The sequence below is a fragment of the Montipora capricornis genome, chromosome 14, assembly GCF_036669925.1.
Source record: "Montipora capricornis isolate CH-2021 chromosome 14, ASM3666992v2, whole genome shotgun sequence".
NCBI lineage: Eukaryota > Metazoa > Cnidaria > Anthozoa > Scleractinia > Acroporidae > Montipora > Montipora capricornis.
In genome coordinates, this window is record NC_090896.1 from 11,774,826 (window position 1) to 11,788,306 (window position 13,481).

At 39.3% G+C, this 13,481-nt stretch overlaps 1 protein-coding gene across 1 annotated transcript; it reads right to left on the bottom strand.

Moving 5' to 3' along the window:
- Positions 1–3,492: 3,492 nt before the first annotated feature.
- Positions 3,493–7,838, bottom strand: LOC138032183 (uncharacterized). Its single transcript, XM_068879786.1, has 5 exons — positions 7,172–7,838; positions 6,695–6,883; positions 5,390–5,731; positions 4,082–4,168; positions 3,493–3,720 (listed from the first exon to the last, which is right to left on the bottom strand). Exons 1-5 carry the CDS (start codon positions 7,836–7,838, stop codon positions 3,590–3,592), a joined length of 1,416 nt encoding a protein of 471 aa, XP_068735887.1. The 3' UTR covers positions 3,493–3,589.
- Between the last annotated feature and the right edge of the window lie 5,643 nt (positions 7,839–13,481).

Genomic DNA, 13,481 nt, shown 5'->3' on the forward strand with positions numbered 1-13,481 from the left:
CTACAAATAGCTACGGCAGACAACCTTTCAGTCGGACCATCACATCCAAATATTATGGTGAAATTTCGTAAGCATGTAGAACACTGGTGTGCGAGGTGGGTTAGGTGTTTGACAAAACCATCGGTTGGTCATGTCATCAATATATCTGTGCTGGTGGAGTTCTTTAAAATTGTTGTACCCTTAGGGATGTCTCTACAACCATAGGATGTTCAAGGGGTTTGTAGTGTTCAAGGTTGTCTAACTGGATTTATCCTTCGAGAATTTCGTCTTCAGTGTTTGCCGTAAGAGAACCGCTCGTGTCCCCTTGTCTGCTCTTTTAAGATTGACGTTGGGATCTTCTTGTAGCGTTTTCAACGCCTTTCGTTCCGTGTTGAGCAGATTATTCTTAGGTTTTGTAAGCTGTAGGTCAGTCACTGGGCTATGCTACTAACCCCAGGGGTGCTCCGCTGAGTCATAACGACGCTGTAATTACATCGTATAGACACGGGCTTAACAAAATATATTCAGATGACAGGCCAGTTTTAGAAAGGAATAACACAAATTGAGTTTAATTAATTCCATACTTAACTAACCTAGTTTCAATTTCCACAGTATATAAAAAAATAAATAAGTACAGGATAACATTTCTAATACTAGTTCTAGTAACAAATTATGCGCACTACTAATTATTACTCAAGCAATAAAGGGTTAAAAGCTTTAAAATACTCCTTGCAAAACTGTCAAAATTGCAAATTCCAAAACGAGACGAAATGAAAAGAGCTCTAAGTGTGTTGCAACAAACTAGTGGGTGGGACTACTTTACAGGTTGTCTTCAAGGAAAGACAAGGCAACCACGGAAAACCAAAGTTGACGGTTATCGGCGATTTATTGCATCAAAATAAGCGATCGAAAATTGGAATAACAATGCATATCGAGTTTCTATCAATTTAGCGAAAAAAATTGCGTAAACCAATAGTCAAACTTGCACTAGACAAACTAACGATTTGGAATTGATAACATTATGAAATTGAATAACAATACATCAAGAAATAGCCAGCGTAAATATTTCGCTCACATACTAAAAGAGGTTTGGTTTTGTTATATAGCTAGACTTTCACTCGACAAAAAGAGCTCTGTGATTGGTTGATTCTTGGTCACGTGCCCCTGATCAAATTCAAATGTATCCCGACCGGGATACAATTGCGCAGTTGTTGCCCGCACGGCGCTTTGTTTGTTTGTTTTTGCTATACGATTGTTTAAGGGAAAGTCTAGATATCTAACAAAACACTTTTTTTATATGCGCGTGGTGACGCTTGAAGGTCCGATTACAAAACCAATAAAAGAGGAATTAAACATTGAAACTACGTTCGTGGCTAGGATATAGAGACAATTATTAACTAATTAATATTGGCCTTTGTCTACATATGTGTCCTTAACAATTAACTCATCGAAATCGAGAGCGAATACTCTAATTGTTTTAATTTAGTAGAATTTTTACCTGAATTTTCTTCAACTAAACATTTCCAATTGTTTTTGTTCATCGTATTAAACTTTACGCTTTAGAAAAATAGCGTGGACTGAATTCTCGTTTTGAATTTCGTGTTGTGTACGCGCTCTACACTTTCTTAAACATTGGCCCTTGAGTGCGAAGGGTCTAATTGTTTTAGTATCACCCAACGAGTCAGACAAAAAAAGGCGACAATAACGTTATTAAATGCAAGTTGAAGAAATATTTGTTTTGGAATAAAACGAAAGAAAGGGTCACGCTCAAATAACGGTTTCCAATGATTTTCCAACGCATTATTGAACTTTACCCCAAACAAAAATGCACGTATCGAGCTATTTGCAGTTGTTTACACGCGTTCCCGCATTTTCAATAACGTTATTAAATGCAAGTTGAAGAAATATTTGTTTTGGAATAAAACGAAAGAAAGGGTCACGCTCAAATAACGGTTTCCAATGATTTTCCAACGCATTATTGAACTTTACCCCAAACAAAAATGCACGTATCGAGCTATTTGCAGTTGTTTACACGCGTTCCCGCATTTTCAATGTTTTCACGTTTTTGAAGTCAAGAAACCTTAAAAGTGCTTCTTTTAGTCCTCTCAGGAATTTAATTACCCGTTTACATCTAACATTTCTTCCAAAACTTCGTGGAAACTATAAAAACATCGCATTTCAAGGACGACCGGCGGCCAACTGTACTCTAATTAACAATTGGATTATGAGCTCGAGATTTCTATCAAGCATACAAATTGAGGGCGAATAGTCTAATTGTTTTAGTATAAATCTACTAGTCGTCCAAAACTTAAATAAATCATCTTCAAAGGCAGTTCGAAAATGTCAATAAGTGGCCGTAATTTTGTTAAAAAGAGCACAGGACTACGCTACTCACTGTCTATCACCGAATAGATAGTGAGTAGAGTAGCCAATTAGGGAACAGCATTAAGCAATAGACCACTCTTTCTATGGGTTTACCGGCGCAATAAACCACGCAGGATGTTGGGAGAACACGAGGAAAGCTTGTAAATCACGAGCCGTTAGGCGAGTGATTTACATGCTTTTCGAGTGTTCTCCCAACATCCCATTATAGAGATTTAATTCATTTATCGTGCAATGCACGCATGCATTGAGTTTAAACTCAAAATTTCCGATAGAACTGAGAAATCCTTTCCCTGCTTTTTTGACAACCTAAATTGATCAGTCAAACGCAGCTGACTTCGTACTCCACAAACCATGGAAAGTAACGAAATAAGTGTTTAAAATTTCCTTAATCTTAATCTAAAGCGTAATCGGAGTCGGCATAAAAGTTTTGCTGAGTTTTGTTGTGCAAAAAATAAAAAGCTTTTATGACGAACAACTTCTTGTCTTGTTTTTCCTTGCAAATTTGATGTGTATGTTGAACGAAAAGTTATGTTATTGACATCTCTGTCAGTGAAAGGCTAAACTGTTTATTATATTTGTTATCGCTAGAGTTTCGAGTTCTCTAGTTCTCGCCTAAAAGCTGCCATAGATCGGGAACCATGGTTTACCGGTACAATAGAACATAGGTCTAGCAACTCTGTTGACCAATCAGAGCGTGCGTAGTATCTCAGTTATTTTATAATTGGTGATAGAACGCTAGTAGATTTTTACTAATGGCTGATAGTATATGAGTAGCTCAGCCAATCAGATTGCAGCATTTGCATAAGTATACTAGTAGAATTCTACTAATTAACAATTACACTACGAGCCCGAGTTTTCTACGAGCAGATAGTCAACGAGGCGCAGCCGAGTTGACTATCGCTCGTAGAAAACAAGGGCGAGTAGTCTAATTGTTTTAGTATAAATTTACCGTAGTCTCATTGCAAAAAGAAAAAAAAGTCAAGTAACGGGTAGAAAAGAACCGTTTTATTACGTTACATCAGGTTCAAACGTGGCGCGCGCTGTGTACTGATGCGTGCAGAAATAGGATCATGTGTACAATAACGCGTGCAACTGTTTTCTATCAGCAGATAGAAAACGGTAATATAGCCAATCAAATTCACAGATTCACAATAGACTACGGTAAATTTCTACTAATGGCTGATAGTAAACGAGGAGCTCAGCAAATCCGATTGCGGTATTTGCATTAGTACGTTGGTAAAATTCTACTGACATCACTTCTTAAATTATAGGAAGGTGGATCGCCCAGACATCTTTTTTCACGCAAGTCTAGTTCTTGATCGGTGAGGTTTGCCTTCTTTACCTTTGCCTTCTTCTCTGGAAGAAGAGAAGCGTTCAGTAAGCCAATGACGCAAATTTGTTCATATCAAAGTGATAAAAACATCATCTATCCTTCCAGTGAAACGTGAAAGGTAAGTAGAACCCTAATAATGCTCAATGCCATGCGTCAGACAAACTTTAAGCTTTGTTTTACTTAACTGAAAAGAAAATTAAATTACTTTGCTTGTTTATTTCACTTTCTTTATTTCACGTCTTCGAGCAAAACCTTACGTATGAAATTAATTTTGATTTGCATGAAAATGAACCTGTAGGCGGAACTTATTTTCATGACTGTATCGCTTGAAGACTCGTTTTGACACAGAGGCAAAAAGCACCTCGGAATGGCCTATTCACTAACCTCGGATATTCCGATTAGGAACAGAACCTGGAGAGGAACGTTTGCGGCGTTTCTTTGATGGACCTGCTGAAATTTGGTCAGGCAAATCTTTGGAAATAGACAACAATATCAATTTCTTTAAGAAGGCTCAAACCCGTTTTCAGCAATTTCCAAGACGTAGATTTTGATATGTCATTATTACCACTCGTTATCAATTGCTGCGACAATCATGGTATTAAAACTGCCCAATCATTGGTTGACACTTTGTTATCATTTTCATCCACTATATGTTACCATAGCAACACTATAACCTGCTAAAAACACCCTCAATTTTAGCTTTAAGTACTTATATTTCAAAAACGGCATGGTGAAATTTTTTCTTACTAACGAATTTTGATAAGCAGGACCATTTCGAAAAGTTAAGGTGGCTCTGAACCTCATGTACAGAATTTTTTTAAACTTTGCCAAAAGTTGCATCTTATCCTGCTAATCAAAATTCGTTTGTAAGAAAAAATTTCACCGTGCCGTTTTTGAAATATAAGTACTTAAAGCTAAAATTAAGGGTGTTTTTAGCAGGTTATAGTGTTGCTAAGGTAACCTATTGTGTCACGAAAATGATACTACCCTGTTCACCAGTGATTGGACAGTTTTTTGATACCATGATTGTAGCATCTATTGATAACGAGTGGTACTAACGAACCATCAAAATCTACGTCTTGGATAGTGCTGGAAACTGTTTTGAGCCACCTTAATTCAATTTAAACGCGCATGCATGTTGACAAGTTACCCACCACCTGAAAAGCGCCAGTGATAATTTCAATTGTTATATTTCCCAACTAAAATTCGTTTTCCGATTCAAGGAGAGCGTGTGACGTGAGATGGGTCAATACTCATTAACTTCCTAAAGCGAACAAAACTCACAAAACCCTTAGGGAAACAAAAACTTGAACTTGCGACTCACACGTGATCAGGTCATGCACCTTGAAATTCTGGCATAACTCAAAGAGATTCATAGATCTGGTAGTATCTCTTTATCGACCTCTGCCCTTGAAATAAGCTTTTTGTTGTTGTTTTTTTCGTTTATTTCGCAGCATTTGCAAACAGCCAGATGAAAAAAAGAGAAAAATTTGTAATTTGTAATGTCTGCGTTTAATCCGGGACATTAATCAAATGGAAAGACCATCAGAGATGGGATCATCAGAAGAAAATGCCCAAACAAATTAATAAGCTGAAATGCATAGCTGCCTATTATACTAATATGTAACCCAAATCTGATGAAAAACAAACAATAATAACATCATTCTCAAAATAAAGACAATTAAAACTAACCTGAAATTTTCTTAAGAGACGATCTGCATGCCAAGTAGTCGTCTTCCAAGATAATTGTTGTCAGCTTAATGGTCTCCATTCCAAGCTCTTCCTTAACCTGCTTTGTAATGAAGCACTTCTCGGCTACTGCATTGAGGTGGCCAGAGCGATAATCGTCCCACAGCTGTTCAAGAATGTCCAGGTTACGGCACGTGACGTTTACTATGATGCAACCCTTCTTAGAGCTTACATGCCGCAGGTGAAGTATATCCACCAAGTACGCTTTTATGGCATCAAACCCTTCTTTCCAATTGATGCCAAATCTTCCCTTCTCCTTTGTCTTGATCTTTATAGGCAACTCACCTAAAAATAAATCATCTTGTTACTTTGCAAGACAATGCTCTGTTTTTTTTTCTCAAAATTTATTTGACTGTCTGTCTATATGGATTTCTTGTAATTTATCCCACAAAGAGTTAATGCTGGGCTGTCCAGGAATTCTGTGACTAACTATCCATTAATTAATCAATTAATAGGGTGGTTTGTGAGTTTCTGAAAGTATGCATGAAATACTGATTTTATTAGCTAACCATGGGAGTATTCTTTATGCCACAGAGTCAGTAAAATAATAAATTAATTAACTTATTTAAAAAAAATCAAAATTGAATCTCGAACAAAAAAGCTGACGTCAGCATTTTTTTGTTATAAAGAAGGAAAACATTTCTACACAGATTTCCAAAGAGTTTGCCTTTACCTACAGAAGAAGCAAACACCTTTATATACATGTAGATCTTTAAATCTCATGGTAAATAGTAGCATAAGTGACCGCCTCTGGTATGTTTTTAATAACACTAACATCCCCTACAACTCTCCTCTGGCTTAGCTAAAATACAGTCTAAATAGCTTTTCCTCACAACAAGATCAGAAACTAATCACGTGCAGGATAGGCTTGCCACTTCCATTTCCTAATGTAAATGTAGGGATAACCACGTGTTATTATCTTTTTTAAGAATATTTTTGGTGCCCCTTACATTTTGTTCTGTCACCTCCCCAGTAAGTCAAACAATCGCATCTTGCACTTATTTTACGCGGGCACTAAGCCATCTGTAGGCGAATGTTTTTAGTTGGATTTTACTATAATTTTGTACAGATAACATTAGTTCTTTATTTCTAAGTCGTTAACAGTTAGTGGTCTCATTAAACTTCAGTTTGGTCACAGTAGGAAAACTTTACTTTACTTTTAGTGTTTAGTCGCACACTTGGTAGCGAGTTGATTGCGTGATGGGCAAGTAGGCACCTTAGATAATAGAACCTTGGAGCACTTGTTACCTACATTACAGCGGGGCCAACCTTCAAAAGCTTTGGGCTGACTAAACACATGGGAAACTAAAGACGCTGCCATCATACTCGCATAAGGTTTCCAGTCCTTGGTCGAGTCTTTGGTACCATCAGCATAATCTGATATGCCTTTTACGATGACCCACTGTATGTCGAGTTTATGAGCTGCTGAAAAAACCCCTAACAAAGGGAAAAACACGAATTATCTCTCAAGCTTTCTAAGAACAAGGAAAATCTTTTTAAGCTGCATGGGATAAGCATCCTAACCGAGTGTGCACAAGCAAAAATCAGAAGTTGAATTAGGTGAGGTGAATAATGATGGCAGTGGTGGTGCTAGAACTAGTGGGGCTGGTGGTGATTGTGGTGGTAGTGGTAATGATAATAAATATACTGAAGAGATGCGTACATGTGTCCAAGCAAGGAGCAGCCATATCGCTAGTTCAACATATCAATTGAATGGTATCTCACCTTCGCCTTCCATTTCAATTGCAATCGCGTCTGGATAAGACCTTAACAGTCTTTTTCGCTCTTTTTTGGAATTTAATAGCATGGGGCCGCTCAGCATCTTACCACAGACCATTCGCGGCTTTGCTTCCTCTATGTTCTCTAGTAGTGGTGGCTCCCAGCCATCGCTTGCATGGTTCATGATTTTATTTACTCTATCACGCAACGGGACAATTAGACCACGTGGTTCGTTGACATCGTCTGTAGCCTTATATTGGGCATACAAGATCAGGTTGGTTGACACCACCACATCTCCTAACTTGGCTTTTTCTTCATTCATTCCCCCGCAAAAACCCACACAGAACACACCTTTAGGCTTCAAAAGATTGCTTGCCGCTTGCACATTTACCGCTGACCCTCCAACTGCAGATCCCGTGTTACATCTCATCAGACCGATTGTCAACTTTTCCTGTTCACTTCCGCCTCCCATTTTTCCAATGTATACAATACCGATGTCGTCATCATGATATTTCAACGGCTTTTGTAGGAAATGAAAGCAACTCAGAAATTCGCATTCTACAGCTGTCAGTAGCAGGAAGTCTACGTAAGTGTTCTCACTAAACTTATTAATCTCGTTTGGTACATCACTTGACTTTGGAGTTTTCACATTAAGCTGAGGTGGATCACCCATTTTGTCCTATGATTTCGGGTCCCTGTGAAAATAAATATAAGCTTTCATTAATATCTAGGCCAAGCCTGAAAGCAGAGCTCCTGGGTCGGGTTGTTGAAAGCCCGATTAATCTAACCCAGGATAAGCAAGAATTAACTTTACTTTGCTTTGCATGCTTTGAAGTTTTCTGTTTATATTGTTTAGCCTTCTGTTTTAAGTTTGAATAATCTCAAACTACACAAAACAAAAGCAGTAAAAAGCATTTGCATACAAGAAAAATTATACTATTATACTATTATACTATTATACAGTTTTTATACTGGGTTAGCGTTAACCAGCTTCCGAACGACCCCAGGCCCTAATTACAATAAGTTGACCTGGTTTGAGCGATCCAATCGAAAACCAGCACCTGGACAGCGGTCAATTTCAATTTTCATGGGCTCTAAACTTGAGCCCATGATATGGTGATATGATTGTGGTAAGCGGATACCTTGTTTTTACAGGTGTCAATTGACCATAACGTGGATGTCCAATGCTCATCATGGGCGGTACATGTTCCCATAATCCCTTAATCCTTTTTGATTTGATCCCTTGTTCCCCATTACTAAAACCACTTGTTCCCTAAAATGTTTTGCGCTGTTCCCTTGAACTCCATGATAGAAATTCATAATTCATAATAGAACAAAAATCGCTTGCGAGCTGCATGTTTCTTCTCCTTGGAATCCGTTCATGTTCTACTTCATTGCCTGCAGCTGTTTTTGTCATCTCATCCGTGTCAGCTACCTCTGCGATAGTAACATGATTACATTCAAGGTCTAAGATTTGCTGACGGCAGTTATAGCAAACAATGTAGAAATCGACACCATCTCTCTGCATCTTCCGTAAACAGCACTGAATTGGAAGGATCCTGAATGAATACTTTGGCTTTCACCTTTTTCATGCCGACACTCTTGCTCTATTGCACACAGGCTATTGTTACAATCGATGCATGAGAATTACTGGATTCCACTTTAAAAAGGGACAATCTGGCTTGGTTTGTACAAATTAAAGCCTCTGTTATTTCCCTGTATGGCACGTACTAGTCTGAAAACGCCGCTGCTTTACTGAGCACAGTGAAATCTAGAGGGTCTATAGTCGGAGAGTCGGCTGCATACAGATTTATTGGCAGAGTCCCAAGATTGTCCTTGGTTGTCATGTTTCGCACTGTTTTCTGGAGGACGCTCTGACCATACATCAAATGTTTGGCGACCCTTCGTGCTACGCGCCTCGTTGGCTATCTATCGTCTCATATCCAACAAGCGCGAGTGGAATAATAATTATTGTTAAATGTTCCCCAATTTTCAAAACTGCGCGCGTTTTGCTCTCAGAAAACTGTTAGCTACTCGGAACAGATAGTGTCCTCGGACAAATATCCGAGCATATTTTCGCGCTAAATGGAGGCTGTTGTTTATATATTCACCGAGTCTGAGGCGATTAATCGTTTTAGTATCATTTCAGAGCCGAACAACAGAGTTTACTGCAGCTCTCAATAACATGCGGACTCCAAAAAAAATTCAAAGCTCAACCGACAAATGCGTTTTTCGCCACCGTCAATCAAATGTTCGGCGACCCTTCTCAACTGCCAACTACAGTCGAACATTGATTCGCTGTCTGAACTGTGTTTAACGATTTGATTACCGCGCACTCAGCAGTAGTCTGATGCTAGGAGGAGCCACCGAACATTTGATTAACGGTAGCGAAAAATGCATCTGTCGGTTGAGCTTTGAATTCTAGAGTCTGCATGACATTGAAAGGCGTAGTAACGGACTAAAACATAAAACAGGGACCCAATTATTCGTTTGCATACACGTATGCAGCCGTATAGTTTTAATATGAAGCTTATATTTAAGCTTACATCGATTGTGGATCAGTTTACTCAGTAAACTCAGTCTTAAGTTTACTTAGTTTACTCAGTCTTAAGAGAAAGTGTTTAAGGTCATTCAAGCTGTACCTAATGTCAGGCTAATAGATGTGAAGAAAATCACAAGTTTAACACGTCCGTCAAGATTAGAAATGAAAAAAGCAATTGCATGGCGTTATAGGACGAAGGCTTTGCCTTGTGCGCGTCTAAGAAATGCCTCCCAAAAGGGAGGCATAACCTCAAATTCTAATTCTAAAACAACACCAAATCTTCAAAATTTCCTATTTTCATAAATTTTACAAATCTTTTGAGAAAAACTATTTATCTCCAAAGATACCAAACCAAAAAGTTAACAAAACGGCCCAAAACATAGATATGTGGGATGAGCATAGAGATTCTTGATTGCTTGAAAAACATAAAACCCAGCCAAAATACGGCTTTCATGTGTATCCCCGCCTTAAACTTCAATTGCTAAAGGTTCCTAGCATCATCGGCAGTCCTATCCCCGCCTTAAACTTCAATTGCTAAAGGTTCCTAGCATCATCGGCAGTTCCCGAACTTTGGATACACAGTACGCCATGAACAAAAAAGTCGTTTCAAGACAACCTTGCGGCGTTGTGGGCAGCGCCCTAATATAAGTTAATTGTTTGGGATTGATCAAGCAACTCTCAAGGTAGGAATTGTATCCTCTTGCAAATAATATGCACTTGAAGCACAAAAAGAAAATATAACGCGATGACGAGTAATAGCATGGGGCACTCTTTGAAAAGAGGGCACATTCAATTTCCTCGTTTAATTATAATATTGCTTAACCCTAAAACTGATTGGTTCTTACCAATCTATTATGCTTTCAAAATGAAATTTTGGATTGCGTTCATTGTGTCCAGCGCTTGAACAACTTATTTCGCGCTCTTGTTTTTTCGGGCGACATCCAGGCTAAGCCAGCGTCTCAAAACCTAGGGGAGGCTCTCTCAAGGCTAATATGGGTGCATAGCCCAGGCCTTGGCCTACCTGCTGGTGGGTTGTTTGGGGTCCAGCCGTCAAAGGCTGGGGGGAGGGGAGGGTGCCCTTTACTGACACCCTTTGCTGTATTGACTTTGAGGTTTTAGTGTTTACTTGTAGTAAGCTTGTTATTGACTGTGTTTCTGGTTATGTCAGTGCCATGTTGAGCCTTGTTGGGGAGTTCTGTGTTGACTTGGCACCCTGCTGGAGTGGCTGATGACACATGCATGCGTTAAGGGCCAATCTCCTAGCAGGAGGGACGGTGAGAGGACCTCTGTCTGTCGGGACTGTCTTTGAGGCACCGGGGTCATGTTTTTGCGAATTCGGTCAGATATAATTTTTAACAAACTCGACCATACACTTGTGTCACGCACATCCATAACCCTGAAGTTCAAAATGCTCTGGTTTCCAAACGAAGCACGCTATTGAGCTGCAAAATTAAAAACAGATATAAATATACCGCCTCTCATGCCTGATGAAGACAAAAACTTTGGTGGCTCTTTAGTTTTGGATTTTAGAAAGTGATGACGTCACATAAAAACGATCTATAGGATGGACGTAAATAAAACCCGAAACCCGGTATAAGTCGGATGTCATCTCCCAAGTCCTCGATAAATCTCTCGTGTTTACGCGCTGTTTTCACAATTGTACAAGCTTTAAACCCCTGTGGTCAAAAAAGTATGTGTTGACCAATGGTCGAGGAAGCTTGTGTAAAAATTTATTTCTACCGTTTTCAGTGTTGCTCTACCTTTTCACCATAAACCGGGCGCCATACGAATGTTACCAAACAAATGTAACTTCAGGGAATGAGAGAACGAATCAGCGAAACGGGCAGAATACACAAGCAAACTTTTAATGCTGGGGCAGAGCTGTAAGCGTACTCTGCGCTACATCCAACTTCAACTCCCCTTTTACAAACTAAAACTCGCGATCATATACCTACGTAATAGCAAGCTTTACAGTGATTGGTTGATACAGTGTTTCTGGAATAAGACAAAAGACAAAGAAACAGCGCTGCTTGCGGTAAACGACGTTTTGGGCTTGGCCAGAAGATGGTGAGAATTATCTCGACCACGTATAATCATAGAAATCGCGGTTTCTGCAGTCCCTAAATCGCACGCGCACGTACTAACTCTGGGAAAGCTTACATTACTAATCACTAACCTTACTCAACAAATATTCTACTTACGAATTGCTAAAACCGATCAACAAATATTCTTAGCGATATTTCTGGTTGTACGACGACGACGAGTTAACCCCGCGTGTCAGATGCCGCCCCAGGGTTCCCTTGATTATTTTGGTCATTTGCTTTTTTATGTTAAAAGGCTCAACCGACCCCCAGGAACGCGCTGTGGGTCACCGAAAAGGAAATAACTATTCTTACCAAGAGATAGAGCAAATCATGCAAGGAAACCCTTTGATAACAACATATATTTTCTCAAGGGAACTTTTGCCAGAAACACATGCGAAGATTAACGTGACAAGGGGGTTTGTCCGGCTTTCTGTAACGTTTGTTTGCGTTACCCATATGAAAGCTAGAATTTCATAAAATATTCTTTAACACGAAACTTTTTAAAAATGCCGCCATTTTTTCAAGGTTTGGTATGGTGCCCAGGCAATTGGAGCCAGCGCAAGCTATGAAATCTTGCACATGCGCAGACATTATTCAGCCTGTTGTTTTTTGCAAATTTCGTTAGATAATGATGACTGGGTTCTCTGAACTTTTGTTATCGCAGCAACATAACATCCATTGGGCTTCATACAATGTTTACTCAAACAAAGGCTGCGGATTCACCTTTTGCATTCAGAGTGTAAATTTCCCGCAAAGTTTTACGGTTGAAGTCTCTGAAGAGTCAGAAATTCAAACAAAAGCTGCCGCGAGTAGCTATTTTCTATCAGGTAGCTTCAGTTCCAATAATATTATCTTTACAGGGTGACGGAATTCTTGACTTCTTTAACACATATCTAGGGAATACTGGTATCCAAATCCTTCCGGGTAAACTGTTCGGCCTCAGCACCACAAAACTACGGTGGTTATTGTAGTTCATGTAGGCGGTAATGTATTAGCATTAATCAGGCATAAACGTCTACGACGTAGCTAGACGTAGCATCTCTCTGTCGATCTCTGAATGTGTATTTAAGTCTTGTATCAGGTTTACGCAAAGCGTGCGTTATCCGTGCTTATATCGATCGTTTGTCTTTGAAGCTCCAAGATGTAATGAAAATTGAGAAATTTGAAGCGTGTATTTCAACATCGTGCAAGTAATGGTAAGCGGAAAATTGCTACCGCCCATGACTAGCGCCGGGTGTTAAATTTTCAGCTGCAGAAGTACACTGCTTGTTACACATGCGACCCAGTACTTTTAAATAAGGTTTGATTGACTGATTGATTCATTGAAGCTCGATCTATGAGACGACAAAAGTGACTTCAACGGTTGGTATGAAAACACAACGGTTTGGTTTTACAGCTAAAAATTCAGACCGTTTCTCAAATAACGTCAACTCACCTCGATACTTTGTTGTACTGGATGTTGTCTGACAGCTTCTCAACCGGATCTGAAGCGATTCTGGCGAGAGGTTTCGTCCTCGGGTACGGAATGGAGGATAACTCACTGAATGGAGAGCTAAGACCACTAGTGCTAACCTGAGTTACAGATCACGATGAAACAATAGTCTGTATCTTGACTGTTTATATTGATATAATGGCCTTTTCTTCAACCCCGCAATTAGAATTAGATGTATGAAAACTTACTATGAAGCGG

Bases quoted from the DNA above. Each gene is read 5' to 3' on its own strand.
- LOC138032183 (XM_068879786.1), bottom strand. From the start codon at position 7,838: ATGGGTGATCCACCTCAGCTTAATGTGAAAACTCCAAAGTCAAGTGAT. The intron at 5,732-6,694 runs GTAACAAGTGCT...ATTTATTTTTAG, and splicing joins TTGGCCCCGCTGTAATGTAG to GTGAGTTGCCTATAAAGATC. The intron at 4,169-5,389 runs GTTAGTTTTAAT...CTATTTCCAAAG, and splicing joins GTCTCTTAAGAAAATTTCAG to ATTTGCCTGACCAAATTTCA.